Raw genomic sequence first — 17,065 nt, 5'->3', positions numbered from 1 at the left:
CTGCCTCTGCCTCCCGAGTGCTGGGATTAAAGGCGTGAGCCACCATCGCCCGGCTTCATGGGATAATTTTTTAAGATTTATAAAACACTGGTGCCTTACCTGCATGTGTTTCTGTGTGTGTGTCAGATTCCCTTAAACTGGAGTTATATAGACAGTTGTGAGTTGCCGTATAGGTGTTGGGAATTGAACCCAGATCCTCTGGAAGACTTGTCAGTGCTCTTAACCACTGAGCCATCTCTCCAGTCCCAGAAAAAATTTAAATGTGTAAGTGTCTCAGTAAACTACAGACAGTAAAACCACATTAAGGTAAAAATAATATAGGCTGGGTGGTGCTGATTCACACCTTAAGTCCCAGACCTTGGGAGGCTTGGATCTCAGTGTCTTACTTTTCACTCACTAAGCACTAGGAGTTGGAGCACTATGCTAAGGAAAGAGAAAAAGCTATGAATCACCTACTCTGAGACTTGTCCGACACCACATAAACAGATCTGTGGGGAATAATAACTGTAGTGATGCTGGCCATTTGCTGACTTGCTCTCAAACCCATTCTCCGTTCCCCTTTGTGCAGCTCTGGAACACTGACCTCTTCTGTCATTGGTTAAGGGTCTTCTGTGTGTTGAAGGCTTGGTCCCTAGCTGAGGATGCTAAAGCCTAATAGATGGTCTTCCTGTTGTTGGAGCATGCACTTGAAAGGGTATCAGGACCCAATCCTTTCTCTTTCTCTTTCTACATCTCGGCCATAAAGTGGACAGATATGTCATTGGTCCAAAAGCAATGGAGCCAGCCAATCAATCGTCCAAAATTTTGCACCAAACAACTCTTTTCTGCCTATAAATGATCATCTTGGATATTTTGTTAAGTAATAAAAAGCTGACTCATACCCAGAAAACTGCGTCCCATGGGAGATTTTGATAACTGGTTTCTAATAAAAATGTCAACCCATGGAGGAACAATGCTTGGTGGTTGTCTTAGTTAAGGTTTCTATAGCTGTGAAGAGACACCATGACCACAATGACCCTTATAAAGAAAAACAGTCAGCTGTGGTGGCTTGCTTATAGTTCAGGGGCTTAGTCCATTATTGTTATGGTGTGAAGCAAGGCTGCCTGCAGGCAGGCATGGTGCTAGAAAAGGAGCTGAGAATTCTTACATCTTGACTCAGAGGCAACAGGAAGTGGTCTCTCTCGCTAGGGGTAGCTTGAGCATATATGAGACCCCAAAACCTGTCTCCACAGTAACATCTTTCTTCCACCAAGGCCACTCCCTTTGGAGGCCATCTTCTTTAACAGTCTCAAACTCATTTTAAACCACCTCAGAGGTCCACAGGATTTGTGCTCCTTTCTGTCTTTGTTGTGTGTGGCATCTCGGACAAAGTTTGAGCCTTATGTATGGGTCCCACTGCCTTTCAGTTCCCTTTGCTCTGGCTCTGCCTCCTCCCTGCTTTGTCCTCTGGCAGTGGGGAGAACAGCAGATTCCTGCCCTTTGTTGGCCCTCACTCAGCACCTTTAGACAAGTCCCCCACACTGAATTTCTTCTATCGGATACCTCAGCTCCGTTTCCTTGGCTGGACGCTGATGGATATGGCTCTCTTTCAAATTCCTGTCGTCTGCTGCTAATGACTGCGCTGGTTTCCTGATGCACTGAAGTCCTCCAGCCCATGACCAGTGTTTGCTTCCTTACATATCTGCCTTGGGGGGGTTAAAATCAATCTCTGCCTCCTATGAATGTAGAATCATCTTAGAATCCTACTCTAAGTATTTCATTTTCAAAACCAGAAATAACAGCTTCCGTTTTGAAAACGCTCTCCACCGAACATTGCCTCTTTGCCTACTGAATTAGATGGTTTTGAAACATTTTCTTGGGCCACTGCTATGACCTCACTATGACCCTGTCTTTATCAGAGGAGAAAAACCAAGGCCCCATGAAGTTAACTAGAATAAGCATAGAGCTGGTGGGTAGTAAAGCTAGGCTTTCCACTGGCCTCTGTGTGCCTACAGGGCTTTCCACCACCTCGGTCAAATGCGCATGTGCATTTGTGAATCATTTTAAAGCACCACGGCCAAAGAGACTAGAGGGGAACTCATAACCACAAGTAACCCCAGCTCTAAGAGATTCAGTGACCTTTTCTGGGCCCTGGGGGCAGCTGCATACCTGTGGTATATACACACATAAACATAAATAATAATAAAATAACTATTTTTAAAAGCAGAAGAGAAAACAATTTCGTGGAAAGTGCAAAGCATAGGCACACTGCTTCCTTTGGTTTCTAAGTCTGAGTGTAGCATTTATTGTCAAGTTGCATCCCTGTTGCCAGTTCCTTTCAGGATGGGCTACCATTCTGGTGACTCTATTTGGTATCAGCTACTGAGCCAGAGAGCTAAAAAAATGTTTTTTCAAAATGCATTTTAAGAAATAACAAGCACTGGACAGTGGTGATACCTGCCTTTAATCCCAGCACTCAGGAGGCAGAGGCAGGCAGATCTCTGTGAGTTTGAGACCAGCCTGGTCTACAAGAGCTAGTTCCAGGACAGGTTCCAAAGCTACAGAGAAACCCTGTCTCAAAAAAAGCAAACAAACCAACAAAATTAAAAAGAAAAGAAATAACAAGCTATACTGTTGAGTTTAAATGCATTGTGTAACCCCCCCCAAAAAAAAAAACCACCACTCTGCATTCATACTCCATAATCTGTAAGTGAAGGCCACCCAGACACAAATAATCACACAAAACTATATTAATTACAATACTGCTTGGTCAATGGCTCAAATGTATTCAGAGCTAGCTCTTATATCTTAAATTAACCCATTTATATTAAACTATGTATCATCAAGAGGCTGTGGCCTTGCAGCAAGGTTCCAGCATTTTCTTTGGTAGCCACATGGCCTATCCCTGACTCTGCCTTCTTTCTCCCTCATTCAGTTTAGATTCCTCCACCCCTGCCTAGCAGTATTCTGCCCTGCCATAAGCCAAAGCAGCTTCTTTATTAGCATACAGAGGGGATCTCACTTCATCTCCCCTTTCTATATATATAAAAGGAAGGTTTTAACTTTAACATAGTGAAATTACATATATCAAGCAAGAATTACAGTTAAAATATTTTTGTGATTCTAAAGCTTCATATCTAATTTATCCTTTATCATAACCAAGGAAAACTATAACTATTTGTCTTCAACTCAATTAAAGACCCCAGAAGAATATAATATTACCTAAGTAAACAGGAAGTACATTGTAAACAACTTTCAAAACTGTAGAAATGATAGAGACATCTTGCTGCCTGAACGAAGTTCTTCTGTAACGTTGGGGCATCCATATTCAGCCTACAGGTCCATAGTATCTGGCAGACTTTTCCATAAAGCAGGAAATTTGAAAGACTATTTTGCTTATATTGGCAGTTTGCCAGTCACTTTCTTCTATGTTCTGCAGAATGTCTGGCAGTTTCTTCTGTGAAGCAGGAACCCTGAAGGAACCTTCTTTAGGCAAGTCCAGCAGCCATTTTTCTGTAAGCCCTGCATGTCCAGTTTATGCAGCATACTATCAAGCAGGGCCTGAAGGTTGCATCTGTCATCCCAGAGCTGAGGAAGTGGAGACAGGCATATCTTGACGGCTCTCTGGTCAACTAGTCTAAGCAAAATGGCGAACTTCAGATCAGTCAAGAGACACTGTCTCAAAAACTAAGGTCAACCTCTGGCCTCCACACAAGCACACACGGGTGAACACACCCCCAGCCCCACCATGCAATATAAAAAGATTGTTTACACTCTCATAAAATCACATTCATTTACGTGCACATGTGTGTGTATGCAGGTGTGCAGGTACACACATATGCCGTATGTGTGTATGGAGGTCAGAGGTCAATCTTGGCTCACCCTTTTCGGGAGCCACTCACCTCCCTGTTGAGGCAGGGTCTCTCACTGGGTCCTGGGATTTGTGGATTAGGCTAAGCTAGCTCACCAGCAAGCTGCAGGAATCTGACTGCCTCTGCTTCCTCAGAGCTGAGGTTACAGGCATGTCTCTGCCATCATATCTAGATTGCTACATGGTGTTAGGGATTGAAATTAGGTCCTCATGCTTATGACAGAGCACTTACTGATTTACCCCCCCCCCCTTTGAAAATGGAAAAGTGTCAGAAATTATCAAACATTGTATTATCTATTCTCTTCCTGTGAATATCAGTTTTGTAACTGATATTTATGAGTTTAGGCTCAAAAAACATGTATACAAAGTCATATTAAAATGATCTGTGCAATTAGAAACATTTTTGAATGAAAAACACAAATAATTAAACTCAAATTGGCTATATCAATGGCTCAAAAATATACTAAAATTAAGAGAGAGAGAAGATGGATTGTCATATGGATAAAACAGATTAGTGATTAACTTTGAGTCACAAATAATATATCAGTGTCACATAAAATATAAGTCATTTAACCAGGAATGAGTCCAGATTTGAATTCTCTACTTCCTGGTCCCCGTGTCTTCTGTCCTTTGCTGCGTGAGTCCAAACCCGTGCCTGCCTGTGAGGCTGTCCTGTGAATCTGTCCCTGCGTCTGTGTCTTCTGTGTGTCTGTCCCTAACAAAGGGCTTTGCTCTGTCTTTATGGAACAGCACAGAAAGTATCACATCGGGGAAGGAATGGTGTACTTTAAAGAAATCTTTAACAGAGTTTTACAAGGGATTAAGTCACCGACTCCAACTGATTCCAGCTGACCCAGATAGCAAACAGTACTCCAAACACGATTGTTCACCAACCAATATCCATAAATGGTGCATTCATCATGTTTAGTAGATTTTAGAAGGTTGCTTTCAACCTCTATATTTGCTGCTTTCCGCAAATGATACACAGGCATTACTCATGGGTCAGGGGCCTGGCGAGTGCGTACTTTAAGATTATAGCTATGCATCAGCTCAGGTTGTAAAAGCTGATTACATGGGAAATCCAGAGCCACCAAGGTTGGCATTGTTCTCCTAAGACAGGTTAAGCACACAGGCTGAGTACACAGTAGGAGAGCAGTATTGAGTCTTACGTGATTTCAAGGTTTATTATTAACTCTGGCTGGGAAGTCCCAAAAGTTGTATGCGTGCTACCCAGACCCATTCTCTCTACAAACTAGCGAGTCCACAAGTAGCCAGTCCCTTGGAATGTAAGAGATACTTTTGTAATATTTCATTGCCACAAACTACAGCTCCCCACTTAAGTGCCTGCTTTAGTAGAAAGACTTTTAAATAAACAATTTGATTGTCTAGGCATGTCTGTGTTTGCCAATCAGAATTGGCCCTGATCATCCCCAAAACAGCGGTTATTGCCATCATTGATTAACTCAAGGCTTTTCAATTCAGCGCACTGTGTAAATTTAAACACTGGCTTCCTACCAAAACATATGACCATTCACATTCATACCTGCACCAGAACTTCATCTGAGTGCTACCCGGATCTGCTGTTAGCCCCATCCAGTAGGAGCCAACGCTGAGGCTGGGAGAGGTTGATTTATTCAGGGTCAAAAACCAGGAAGTGGCAGAGCCAGAATTTAATCCAAAGTTTCCATACTGGTATGGATGATCCCCTCGCCCTCCTTTACACTATTCCACCTACAGCAGATGCTCTCCAGTCACGTGTGTTCCATCACTCTTTCCTCCTTCAAAATCCCCCCTTTCCAAACTACCTGCCCACACCTAAGCACATAAATCTCCAAGATTTAGATTTGAATATTATAAATTTCAGTCTAGTGTTTAGTTAAAGACGTCGACCTGGGACTTTTGTTTTGGTGTTTGAGATGGTCTTACTCTGTAGACCAGGCTGGATTGGAACAATTCTGTAGCCTAGACTGGACTCTGACTGTTACAACCGTCCTGTCCCGGACCTGAAAACCTTTATTGGAGCATCGAGGGGCAAATCTTTGATATCTAGTGTAATAGCATAATGTTCATTAGCAAGGATAACTTTGAGTTTCTGTTTCAAATGACTTTCCCAGTAATTAATTTTTCTCAGTCATAAGTCTTACTTTAGCTTATTAATGGCTGTCTCCCAGGAAGTTAAAATTTTAACTACATAGAACACATCTATCCTGAAGACAGAAATAAAATCTGAACAGTATATATACTGAAGAGTCTTGTGCCATGTCTGATGGGATTAACATTAAACATGCTTTACACATATCAGTGTCTATATGTATTTCAACTGGACATGTATTATCTCTCTATAACCTTTATTAAATTCTAATTTGGATGCTTGGAGCATAGCTCAGTGATGGAGTGGCTGCCTAGTATACACAAGACTTTGGGTTGAGTCATTGCACACACACACACACACACACCTACTTTTTCCAATCCTACAGACTCAAATATTCCTATTAGTGCTCATTTTCATAAATTTTTTCACTCGACACACTTCTTTTCCCAATACCATAAATGTCCCTACGTTTTTGTCTAAAAGAAACATTTCCCATCTATCTGTCTGTCTGTCTGACTATCTATTTACCTACCTATCATCTACCTATATATTTACTTTTGGAGTTGGGGGTCTTATTCTGTAGCTCAGAAGTTAAGGTGGCCTTCAACTGGTTATGCCGCACAGGCTGGCCTCACACTTGCAATCCTCCTGCCTCCACTTCCCTAATACATGTACAATACCACATGTTGCCTTTGAACATGGGTTTTCCGGCGACAGAACTTTATGATGTGCTGATTTATAGTGTGAATTTTTTTTTTTTTTTTTTGGTTTTTCGAGACAGGGTTTCTCTATGGCTTTGGAGCCTGTCCTGGAACTAGCTCTTGTAGACCAGGCTGGTCTCGAACTCACAGAGATCCGCCTGCCTCTGCCTCCCGAGTGCTGGGATTAAAGGCGTGCGCCACCACCGCCCGGCTATAGTGTGAATTTTAATGTCTGATGTTAAATAGTATCAATAAGTATTTTTAGCAAACATATCAACAGGACCAAGAAAGCTGTTTTTGTCGGCTCGAGAGTGAAATCAGCCGCACGGGCAGCCTTAGCATGTTGTTCACGTCTGGACTTCTTCCACTATACAGTTTGGATCACTTCCTGCTTTATTCTTTTTTATTTTTTAATGATTTGCTTATTTTTATTTTATGTGCACTGGTGTTTTGCTTGCACGTATGTCTGAGTGAGGGTCCAGCCCCCTGGAACTGGAGTTACAAACAAATGGGTGCTGGGATTGAACCGTGGTTCTCTGGATGAGCATTCAGTGTTCTTTTTTTTTTAATTAATTTATTTTTTTATTGAAAAAATTTCCTCCTCCCCACCTCCTATTTCCCTCTCCCCTCCCCCTACTTCTATCCCCCTCCCCCCAAGGAGTTTCCCCCTCCCTCTCCAGTCCAAAGAGGAGTCAGGGTTCCCTGCCCTGTGGGAAGTCCAGTGTTCTTAGCTACTGAGCCTTCTCTCTGGCCCCGATTTTTCCATATTCTAATGGGAACTGGTAGCTTGACTTTCTGAATGTTCTTCGTTAGGCAGATGGCAGAGGGTGCCTTCTTCTGTGGCTCGTACAAAGTGAATCTCTCTGCAGCACAAGCACAGTTTGGTGGGATGCGCCAACACATCCTTATGGAACAGTGACACATTTGAAAGTTCACATTGTTATCTAAATCACAGTTCCTACTTGAAATTCTAATCTGACCTCTTTCTGATCTTAAAGCTCTACAGAATTCAATTTGAAAACCTAGAGGCCTGGAGAACTACAATCCTGGGCGAAAGTCCCTTTTTGTGGCTCAAGTCTCTCGGGGTTCACGGGTAGGAACTATTCCACACTGCCGCTTTCCACCCTAATCATAAAACACAATGATTTGAAGAAATGTCTGTCTTGCATTGAAAGTCAATCATGGGTCCCGGAATGTAACTCATTGCGTAGGATGTTGGCCTAGCGTGCCACGAAGCCCACATAAACTAAGTATGAAAACACACACCATAATCTCAGTGCTCAGGCAGTGGAATCAGGTAGATTTGAAGTTCAAAGTCATCTTCAACTACATAGGGAGTTCAAAGCTAGCCTACGTTAGAGACTTTGTCTCAAAAAAGAAAACATGGAGGATGCAAATGGCTCCACCCAACCCAACTTTGGTTGGGGGTTGCGGCGGGCGGAGCCCAATCAACCAGGAACCCATCATACCTAGCACCGCATAAGGTTTCTAGGCCCCGGCACTCGAGAGAAGAAAAGCAGCAAGCAGCTCCGTGCCATGCACTGTGACTCAGACAGACAGAAACAAACCAAGATTTCTGGTGTGGGACGATTATGGTGGGAAATGGTGGGGGGGGGAGAGGCAGAGGGTTCACAAATTGGGGAGAGAAGTGAGGGTTGGTGGGGAACAAGCTAACATGAATGGCTTGCTGGCCTCTTGAGACCAAGGTGATGTCCCAGCCGATAGCCAGGTCTTATTCCCAGGCCCTGAAGCAGCTAAGGGGAGCTGTGTTGATGCCTGTGACTCCTGTCGCCACTGAGGGTCATGCAGAGGCCTGTAGTCTTGGCTACGGAGGACCTGTGGGCGGCCATGTTGATGTCCAAAGACCATGCCACTGCTGGGGTCATCCTGATCTGGATGGCCGGTGCTGTCATGTGTAGTCATGGAGACATCCAGGGCAGGACAGCCGCCTAGGGCTTTGTCTGGGCCCATGGCCCCGTTGCAGCTGAGGTCTATAACGATGCCTGTAGCTTGTGTTAGCGCAGGGGGGTTGTTGGAACCATGCCATGCTGAGCCAGCTCCTTCCTTCACCGGCCCTGGGATCCTGTGCCTGGCTGGATATCGCAGCAGGAGGGCTGGCTCCACCTCTCAGGGAAAAGCCCTCCAGGTCCAGTTGTCCCCTCCGCCACCCACTTCCCCCCCCCACTCCCTGTTACCCTCCCACCCCTACCCTCTCCTCCCTGCACTAGGGAAAGATGACCCTACCCATCTCCTTCATATGACCCCTACAGCAATTGGGAGAGAGGACCCTGCTCCTTGCCTGGACAGAACAGTGAGCTGGCCCTGCTGAAGTGAGTACGGGTGACCCCAGAGAGCAGGAGAACCGGCCCTGCTCCTTACTGCAGGCTACACTGCATGAGCTAGCTGAAACAGTGCTGGAGAGCTTGCCCGGGTAGTGATTGATGAGGGAAAGCTAGCAGACTGACCGACCCAACTACCACCACCCAGGCCCAGAACCAGGGCTATGAGTTGGCCCACCCAGTATCCACTCCATCTGTGAACCGTTGGATCATGTGAAGCAGACGAACCTACAGATCCTTTATGACACAGGACAACTACAGGATGTCCAAGAGGTGCCCATTCTCTGTGGCATAGCAGAAACCAGAGGCCTCGAGTCAATGAATACTTACAAGTAAAGAGGAATGGACTAAAGAGTGAACTGTGTTACTCAACAGGCCACACTACAGCTCCCACGACAAGATTCTTCTCTTATTTTATTTTACTTTATTTGGCTTTTGTTTTGTTTCTGTTTTGTTTTGTTTGATTTGGTTCTTGGATTTCTTTTAAATTTGGTTTTGATTGAGGGGGAGGTTGCAAGGGCAGAGGGCAGATGTGAGGAGATCAGGAGAGAAGTGGGATTGGAATTCATAATGTGAAATCCACAAAGAATCAATAAAGATAAAAAGGAAAGAAGGATGGAAGGAAAGAAAGATGGTCTAATTTGTGTCACTTGGAGTTTGGGACAGCCTACAGAATGAAAGGAGGAAGGAAAAGAGGAAAAAAGAAAGAGAGGAAGAGACAGAGAAAGGAAGGAAGGAAAAAAGGAAGAAACATGGAGCAGGCGTGGTGATCCACACTTTTAGTCCCAGCACTTGGGTGACGGGTGCAGACAGAGCTCTTCAAGTCTGAGGCCAGCCTAGTCTACTTAGTGAGACCCTGTCTAAAACAAGCAAACAGATCATAGGTAGCATTTGGATTTAGCTAGACTTGCATTTGTTGAGGATGGAGAAATGGCTCAGAGGTTGAGTGCCTGTTGCCATTCCGGAGGACCTGAGTTTGAGTTCCAGCTCCCAGATTGGGTGGCTCACAGCCATCGGTAACTCCAAGGCTGGTCTGATACCCTCTCTTTGCCTTCATGAGCACACAGACACATAAAACACACATGCACACAGGCATGTAAAACACTTCTTTAAAAACAAGAAAAATATGGAAACATAAAGAAAAGAAGGTAAAACATAAACTATCAATGTTTAAAGGTCACAAGTCGCTAGGTACATGTAAAAGCTCCAAACTCAGAGAGTATATTAAAGCACCTAGAAGACAGACATTTATCTAAAAGGTCATTGATTAATATCCCATGCTCAGTATTTGGTGAGCATGAAATGAGTTTGCATCTTTGTAGACTTTCCCCCTCCTTTTTGCCTTGTTTGGGCATTTTTTGTCTTATTAGATTTTGTTTGTACATGCTGTAAGACAATGGTTTTTTATCTTGTCACTTGTGTTATTTTTAATAAAACGCTTATCGGCCAGTAGCCAGGTAGGAAGTATAAGCAGGACGATCAGGCAAGAAGCAGAGGTGGGGCAATGAGAACAGGAGAATTCTGGGAAGAGGAAAGACAGCCTGCAGTTGTCACCCAGATACAGAGGAAGCTAGACAAAGAGCAAGCAAGATGTGACTGCCTCGCCGAAAAAGGTACCAAGCCATGGTGCTAACACAAACAAGAATTATGGGCTAATATAAGTTATAAGTGTTAATAAGCCTGAGCTAATAGGCCAATCAGTTTATGATCAATGTAGACCTCTGTGTGTTTATTTGGGGCTAAACGGCTGTGGGACCTAGTGGGACAGAAACCTCTGCCAACATGTACATTTTAGTTCCCACTTTTGTTTTTGTTTTTGGGGGGTATGTTTCATGGATTTTTTGTTTGTCTTTGAGAGAGAGAGAAAGAGAGAGTGAAAGGGTATAAAGGTGGGAGAATCTGGGAGGAGCTAGGAGGTGAGATGAGATCAAAATATATTGTGTGAAAAAAAAATCCGTCGATCAAAAAAGAGAGTTTATAAGAAATATTCAAAATTCAACTGTGATAAACAAGACTACATAAAAATGTGCTCTTATCTTTTTTACTGACTATCTAGTGGTCCTCCCTGAGGGGCTATTGCCAGGAATAGCTCCTGGGGGAAAGGGGGTCATTTTCCTCAGTGGTGTAGCACTAGTAAGTTGTCCACACTACAACAAACTCCCTACCCCTGTTCACGCGAGAGAACTTTGGTTAAACTCAGTGCATCACAAAAGCAAAGCAAAACAGAGGACATGGAGGTAGAAGTGACCTACTGGAAAGAGAGGGTCCGGCAGGTGTGGGAGCAGGCTAGAGAGGGTAATGGGGCGAAAATAACCAAATGTATAACACGTATATAAAATTCTCAAAGAATAATAAAAGTAAATAGAAAAGAACAGTAACCAATCTTCCAAAGAGGCCAGTTTCAATTAGCAAGATAATGTCTTCCCTCTGCTTTCATCCCTGCCAAATTCAGCAGTTTCAAGCTAACCAGTAAACTACATTTCTATTGTGCTTCCACAGACTTACAAGGAAAGCGACTATAACACAGCCCACCTTTCTTTGTTTCCACTTTATCCAGCTCTTCTCTGTGTACAAAACCTTTCTAGCATATTATCAGTCTCCCCAGCAACCAGATGAACCAAGTGTCTGCAGCTTGAAAACCTAGAACTGTCCCCCAGTCTCAGGTTTCACCCCAAGCCAGAAGGTAGACACACATCCCAATGAATGAATCTCTTTCATTCCCACTGTGCCTACTGTGCGCCTACCTTCTTGAGCTCCTTGGTCCTCCGAGAACTCTCCAGTTTTACAGGCTCCACCTTACCGAGTCTGTCATGGGACAAGCTTCCCGCTCAGAATCTGCTGAAGTCACGGGAGGAACGGACTTCAGCTGGATTTTCCATGCACTTCAGCTGGATTTGGATAGGTTTTGTCAGAAGTCTCTCCTGTGCCACACTGTCCTTTTCCTTGCTTTTTATCAAAAGCAAACATACTTTCTAGAGTTTTGTTGTTGTTGTTGTTGTTGTTGTTTTTTTTGCTTTGTTTTGTTTGTTTGTCTGGTTGATAGCTTTCCCGGCACCAGTTTAGAATATACATAAACCCTGGAATTGGGGGTGGGGGTTGGGGGAGCTGGTCACTCTACTGTCAGTATTCTGTTTGCTCTGCACAGGACTCCAGGTGGCCTGTGCTCAGTGGGAACAGAGAAGGTGCACCTGCTCTGTCTGTCCTGGAGCTTGGAGTCCTGTGCCTTAGAGGGCTTGTGTCCCCTAGCAGGGAGCCTACTGTCTCCACTTAGAAGAATAAGAAGAATTTTTTTGCACCCAAAATTAAGAATCTAGAATCACCTCTGTCCTCCTGAACAAGTTGAGGCTTCTGGTGCCCGGTGTACTCTCATGCAGACTGAGGGGCAGAAGAGGAACCCCAGGGAAAGTCGAGCCAGAGCTAGACTGATGAGGAGAAAGCTGCCTAGGGCGGATTCATGCTGTTGTTTCCTGATTTTCTCCCTTAACTCTAACATATTCCATACACACACAATAGGAAAACTAAATGCTAATTTGGAAATGGGCTGGAAAATATCACATTTGAGATGGGTGGTGGTGGCGCCACAAGACCTGAACTCCCAACACTCAGGAAGCAGAAGCAAGCGGATCTCTGTGAGTTCAAGGCCAGCCTGTCTACAGAGTGAGTTCCAGGACAGCCAGGGCTACACAGAGAAACCCTACTTTGGAAAAATCAAATCACAATTGGATCATTGTATGTAGCTTACCCTCTAGAAGCTCTCCTCTCCCGGATATGGTTAAAGAAATGAAGAAAACGGAACAAACGACGCACTTTTTTTAAATTGTTTTTATTGGAATCTTCGCTTGGTTGGCATTCACACAAGGGTTATTAAGGTCCAAACTTCTCTAACTACTGAGGTAATATGTGCACCTCTTATTCTAGGCCTCTTTCTTGGTTGAAACAGAAGGTCTAACCTAGGTTGATGACAGTTACGACCGAAGTTGGCTCTGCTTCTGATGGCTTCTACCGGATGTTGCTAATGGTTCTCCTTTTCCCCAAGAGAGATTTTCTTGCAACGCGGGTGTTGAAGCGGTTATTCCTAGCCTTCTTTGTCAGACAAGCATCCGAGTTCCTGTAGATCTTTTCTTTCCTTGGAATCATGCCCTCCGTTGCCCTCATGGGCTGCTTGCCTGCTTCCATCCTGTCGGCTTCCTCTGACCTCTGACATTTCCTGTTCTGCACATAGTACACCTGCAACGGCCTCTCGGGTGGGGTTCCCGCTTCAAGGAGCTGGAACTCGCTGAGAATGTCTACCCTCTGCTGGAGGATCTGACACTCATTCTCCAGCAGGGCTGCGATCAAATGCAGCGAGTGGGTGTCATGGCTCAGCTTCTTCACCTGTGCCTCCAGCTCCTGTTGCGTTGGTTTTTCATTGTTGGGCTGGGTTTGCAGACAGACGTGATTGTTTTCGGAGGCTTCTATCCTTTCTTTCTGACACTCCTGATAGGACTTCATTATTTCACTGAGCTCGCTGTGCTGTCTACTCCAGTGATCTGCTTCCTCCAGCAACTGTTCCATGTTGTTTCTGAATCTTCTGTATTTCCCATAGACGTGAAGGGATCCACACGCGTCCCTTCCCATGCTCAGCTGCACGTCACTACAGTCTCTCTTTTCTTCTGAATTGCACAGATCCCGTGCATACGCTTGCATCATGTTCTTAGTACTCTGGTTATTCAATAGCATCTCCTGCTTCTTTGTGCTTTGTTCCTTCTCTAGGTCGAAATTAAAGAGCAGGTCTTTAAATTGTATTTTATTTCTCCTGCCAACGCCCCTGATTTTAGGTTCTGACATATTCTCAGGAGTACTGGCATTGTCAAAAGACTCCCTGACTTCTGTAGTTGGCTCTTCAACCTCTGTTATACTTTTGAGAACATCTTTAACGTCTCTTAAGAGATTGCTAAATTTCTGTACCATCCTTGGTCTTCCTAGTGGACGAATACTATTGTTTGGTGGTGGAAGGGAAGCCCAGCAGAAAGGGGGGAGTGATCCAATTTCAAGGAGGGAGATGGTGATCCCAGGGTTCGATGGTTCTGGTGATCCTTGTTCAGCACAAGAAGTAGGGTTAGGAGTTTGAGGCGGGGCAGGCATCTCAGCTGAGATGTCAGAGTTGGCCATCAGGGCCCAAGGAAAGTAGAAAACCTTTGCGATTCCAGGAAGGACAGATGGCAGTCTTGTGTGAGTTGGTGAAGATGGAACCAAGCAGGAGTTATAGACCAGAGTTAATGATTGAGACCAGAGAGATGGTGTTCAAGTAGGTGACATCTCAGACAGCCTAGGGGGAGGGGGTGGGAAGGGGGACAGGGAGCTGGGGCTCCATCTCCCATCGGCTAGACTTCTGGCATTTATTCTGAGGCCATAGCAACTAGGTCTTTATTCTGTCACTGCCCCTCTGAGGCCTATCTACACATTCTGTTTCCTTTGCATCACAATGGAAGCCTCGTAAATTCCTGCCCACAGCTCACATGTCACAACCAACCTTACTCCTTCGAGAGACACGATTTCAACAGCCATCTTGGTCCTCTCTTCTCTGCCAGGTGCTTCATTCTAAGGGCATCTCCTATCCCGCTCTCCCACCCCCACCCTTCCCACACCACACTGTGTCAACCTCAACCACAGCGTCCCACTCAAGGGCGTGGCTGAGAGAAAGCTCACTGGACCTCTACTCTTCCAGGAAGGAGGCTTTAATGCTCTCGTTGTCAGAGAGATGCTGTCCTAAAGGAGTTAGGAATACCTGGTGGTTTTGAATGGCCCCTCTAGACTCTGACACAATTGGACAGGATTAGGAGGTGTGGCCTTGTTGGAAGAAGTGTGACATTAGAGTGGGCTTTGAGGGTTCCAAAAGCTCCTTCCAGGTCCAGGGTCTCTCCCACTTCCTGCTGATCGGAACGCAGAACTCCCAGCTTTGTCTCCACTGCACGTCTGCCGTCTGATGGACTGCCATCCTCCCGCCATGCTGACCATGGACTAAACCTCGGAAACTGTAAGCAAGCCCCAACTAAACGCTTTCCTTGAGAAAAGTTGCCACATCATGGTGTCTCTTCTTAGCAATAGAACCTTGACTAAGAGAGGATACAAAGCAGAACTCCCAAAACTTCATCCTTAGTGATTGTAGGGAATTGATAACAGAAATCTCTCCATTCAAAAATATTCTACCGAATGCTGAGGTTGTTGGAATGAGTCAACTACACAATTACAAATTAAGACTCCTCTCTCTCCCTACCTACCCCCCCCAATGTGGTATGTTTTTGTGTGTGTGCGCACGTGATACTAGGGAAGGAACCCAGGCTTTCTATATAAATTAGGTAAATGTTCTTTCTACCTCTGAACTTCATCCCCAAGTCTCCAGTTGGGGTTTTTTTTTTTACTCTCCAATTAGTGCTATAAACCTTGGCGACTTCTCACAGTATCTGACTAAAATGACAATTTGTCTAAAATATTTGAAACAACTCAGCCCAAAAAGCTGCTGAAATGGAAAGCTCCCACTCAGCCCCACCAACAAGCATCCTGAATAACCAAAGTAGAGTGATCAAAGCCGACATCAGCGCAGCATCACCATCAAAACCACGTAAGGAAATCAGCAACTTATTAATACTCACTACAGTTCTCTGAGTTCTCCCGGGTGAGCCAGTCATTTTCCTGTTCCTGAGTCACCCTGCGATTCCTTCATGTCGAGTTTCTTCCAGGACTTTCCTGATGGTGACCAAATAGGTACTTTGTGTTTGTCTAATTTCTAGTCGCTTCCAAGGAGGATTTACTTTAGGTGAGAACGTCACAGAAGCGGCACGCCTTCAGCTTGTGTGCCTCAGATCTAGCTACTCCATTTACTTGGGTTCTTTTTTTTTTTTAAATATTTATTTTCTTATTATGTATACAGTATTCTGTCTGTGTGTATGGCCAGAAGAGGGCACCAGACCTCATTCCAGATGGTTGTGAGCCACCATGTGGTTGCCGGGAATTGAACTCAGGACCTTTGAAAAAGCAGGCAATATCCTTAACCACTGAGCCATCTCTCCAGCCCCCTTTACTTGGGTTCTTGACATATCCACTGTACAGTTACCATATTTCTCTTTGTGATGAACAAGCATTGGCTGAATTGTCTTGACATGTGAAGGTCTCGTTTCCCTCAGGCTTTTGTGCCTGCTTTAGTCCCACCAGAGAATCTAGTCTGTGTTGTTAGAGTGTTGGACTAATGGTGGATTTTATCCCTCCCTCATTCCTTTTGTATTTATTAATAGGAAGCACTTAATAAAGAATCCAATCAGTCATTCAATCATGTATCTACACAAGCATGGATATGTGGATACTTAATAAAATTATCTGAGTTTAATGACAATATCATCAGGCTGGGGAGATAGCTCAGTGGCTAGGTACGCTGACTATGAAGGTAAGAGGGCCTGAGCTGAAATTCCCTACACGCAGGTAAAAACAGACACTACATGCATTCCTGTGACCCTGGGATTTGGGGTAGATACAGGTGGATCTTGGGTACTCTCTGGCCAGTATAGTTGGTAAAATAAAACATATCTTTGTTTTATGTAGTTTAATAGTTTATTTGTTTTATGTGTGCACATTTTTGTGTGCGTGTATGTGTGTGCACAAAGTGTATGCTTGGTGTTCTCAGATCCCGAAGCCGGCATCAGATCTCCTGGAGGTGGAGTTGAGGGCTCCATGAACTGTCATGTGGGCGCAGGGTAACAAGCCTGAATCTTTTACAAGAGGGGCAAGTGCTTTTAGCCACAAGACCATCTCTCTAGCCTTCCTAATAACTTAAGAATAAAACATTACCTGTTGGTGATGACTATTAAGGTTAGAGTCTTAGGTTCATAAGGGATGCTGTGCAAAATGTCAGTTTTTATTTATTTTTTTAAGATGGATTTATTTTGAATACGGTGTTCTGCCTACATATATGTCTGCAGGCCAGAAGAGGGCACCAGATCTTATTATAGATGGTTGTGAGTCACCATGCGGTTGCTGAGACTTGAACTCAGGACCTCTGAAAGAGCAGCCAGTGCTCTTAACCTCTGAGCCCACTCTCCATCCCAAAGTG

The 17,065-nt window shown here is 44.5% G+C and overlaps 1 protein-coding gene across 1 annotated transcript; it reads right to left on the bottom strand.

Moving 5' to 3' along the window:
- Positions 1-12,981: 12,981 nt before the first annotated feature.
- Positions 12,982-14,133, bottom strand: Spz1 (spermatogenic leucine zipper 1). Its single transcript, XM_050153749.1, has one exon. The coding sequence runs from the start codon at positions 14,131-14,133 to the stop codon at positions 12,982-12,984; it is 1,152 nt and encodes a 383-aa protein (XP_050009706.1).
- Between the last annotated feature and the right edge of the window lie 2,932 nt (positions 14,134-17,065).

This window comes from Alexandromys fortis, unplaced genomic scaffold (genome assembly GCF_014885135.2).
Source record: "Alexandromys fortis isolate MF-2015 unplaced genomic scaffold, M_Fortis_MF-2015_v1.1 scaffold_79, whole genome shotgun sequence".
Classification (NCBI taxonomy): domain Eukaryota; kingdom Metazoa; phylum Chordata; class Mammalia; order Rodentia; family Cricetidae; genus Alexandromys; species Alexandromys fortis.
This window is presented reverse-complemented; position numbering and strand designations above follow the sequence as displayed.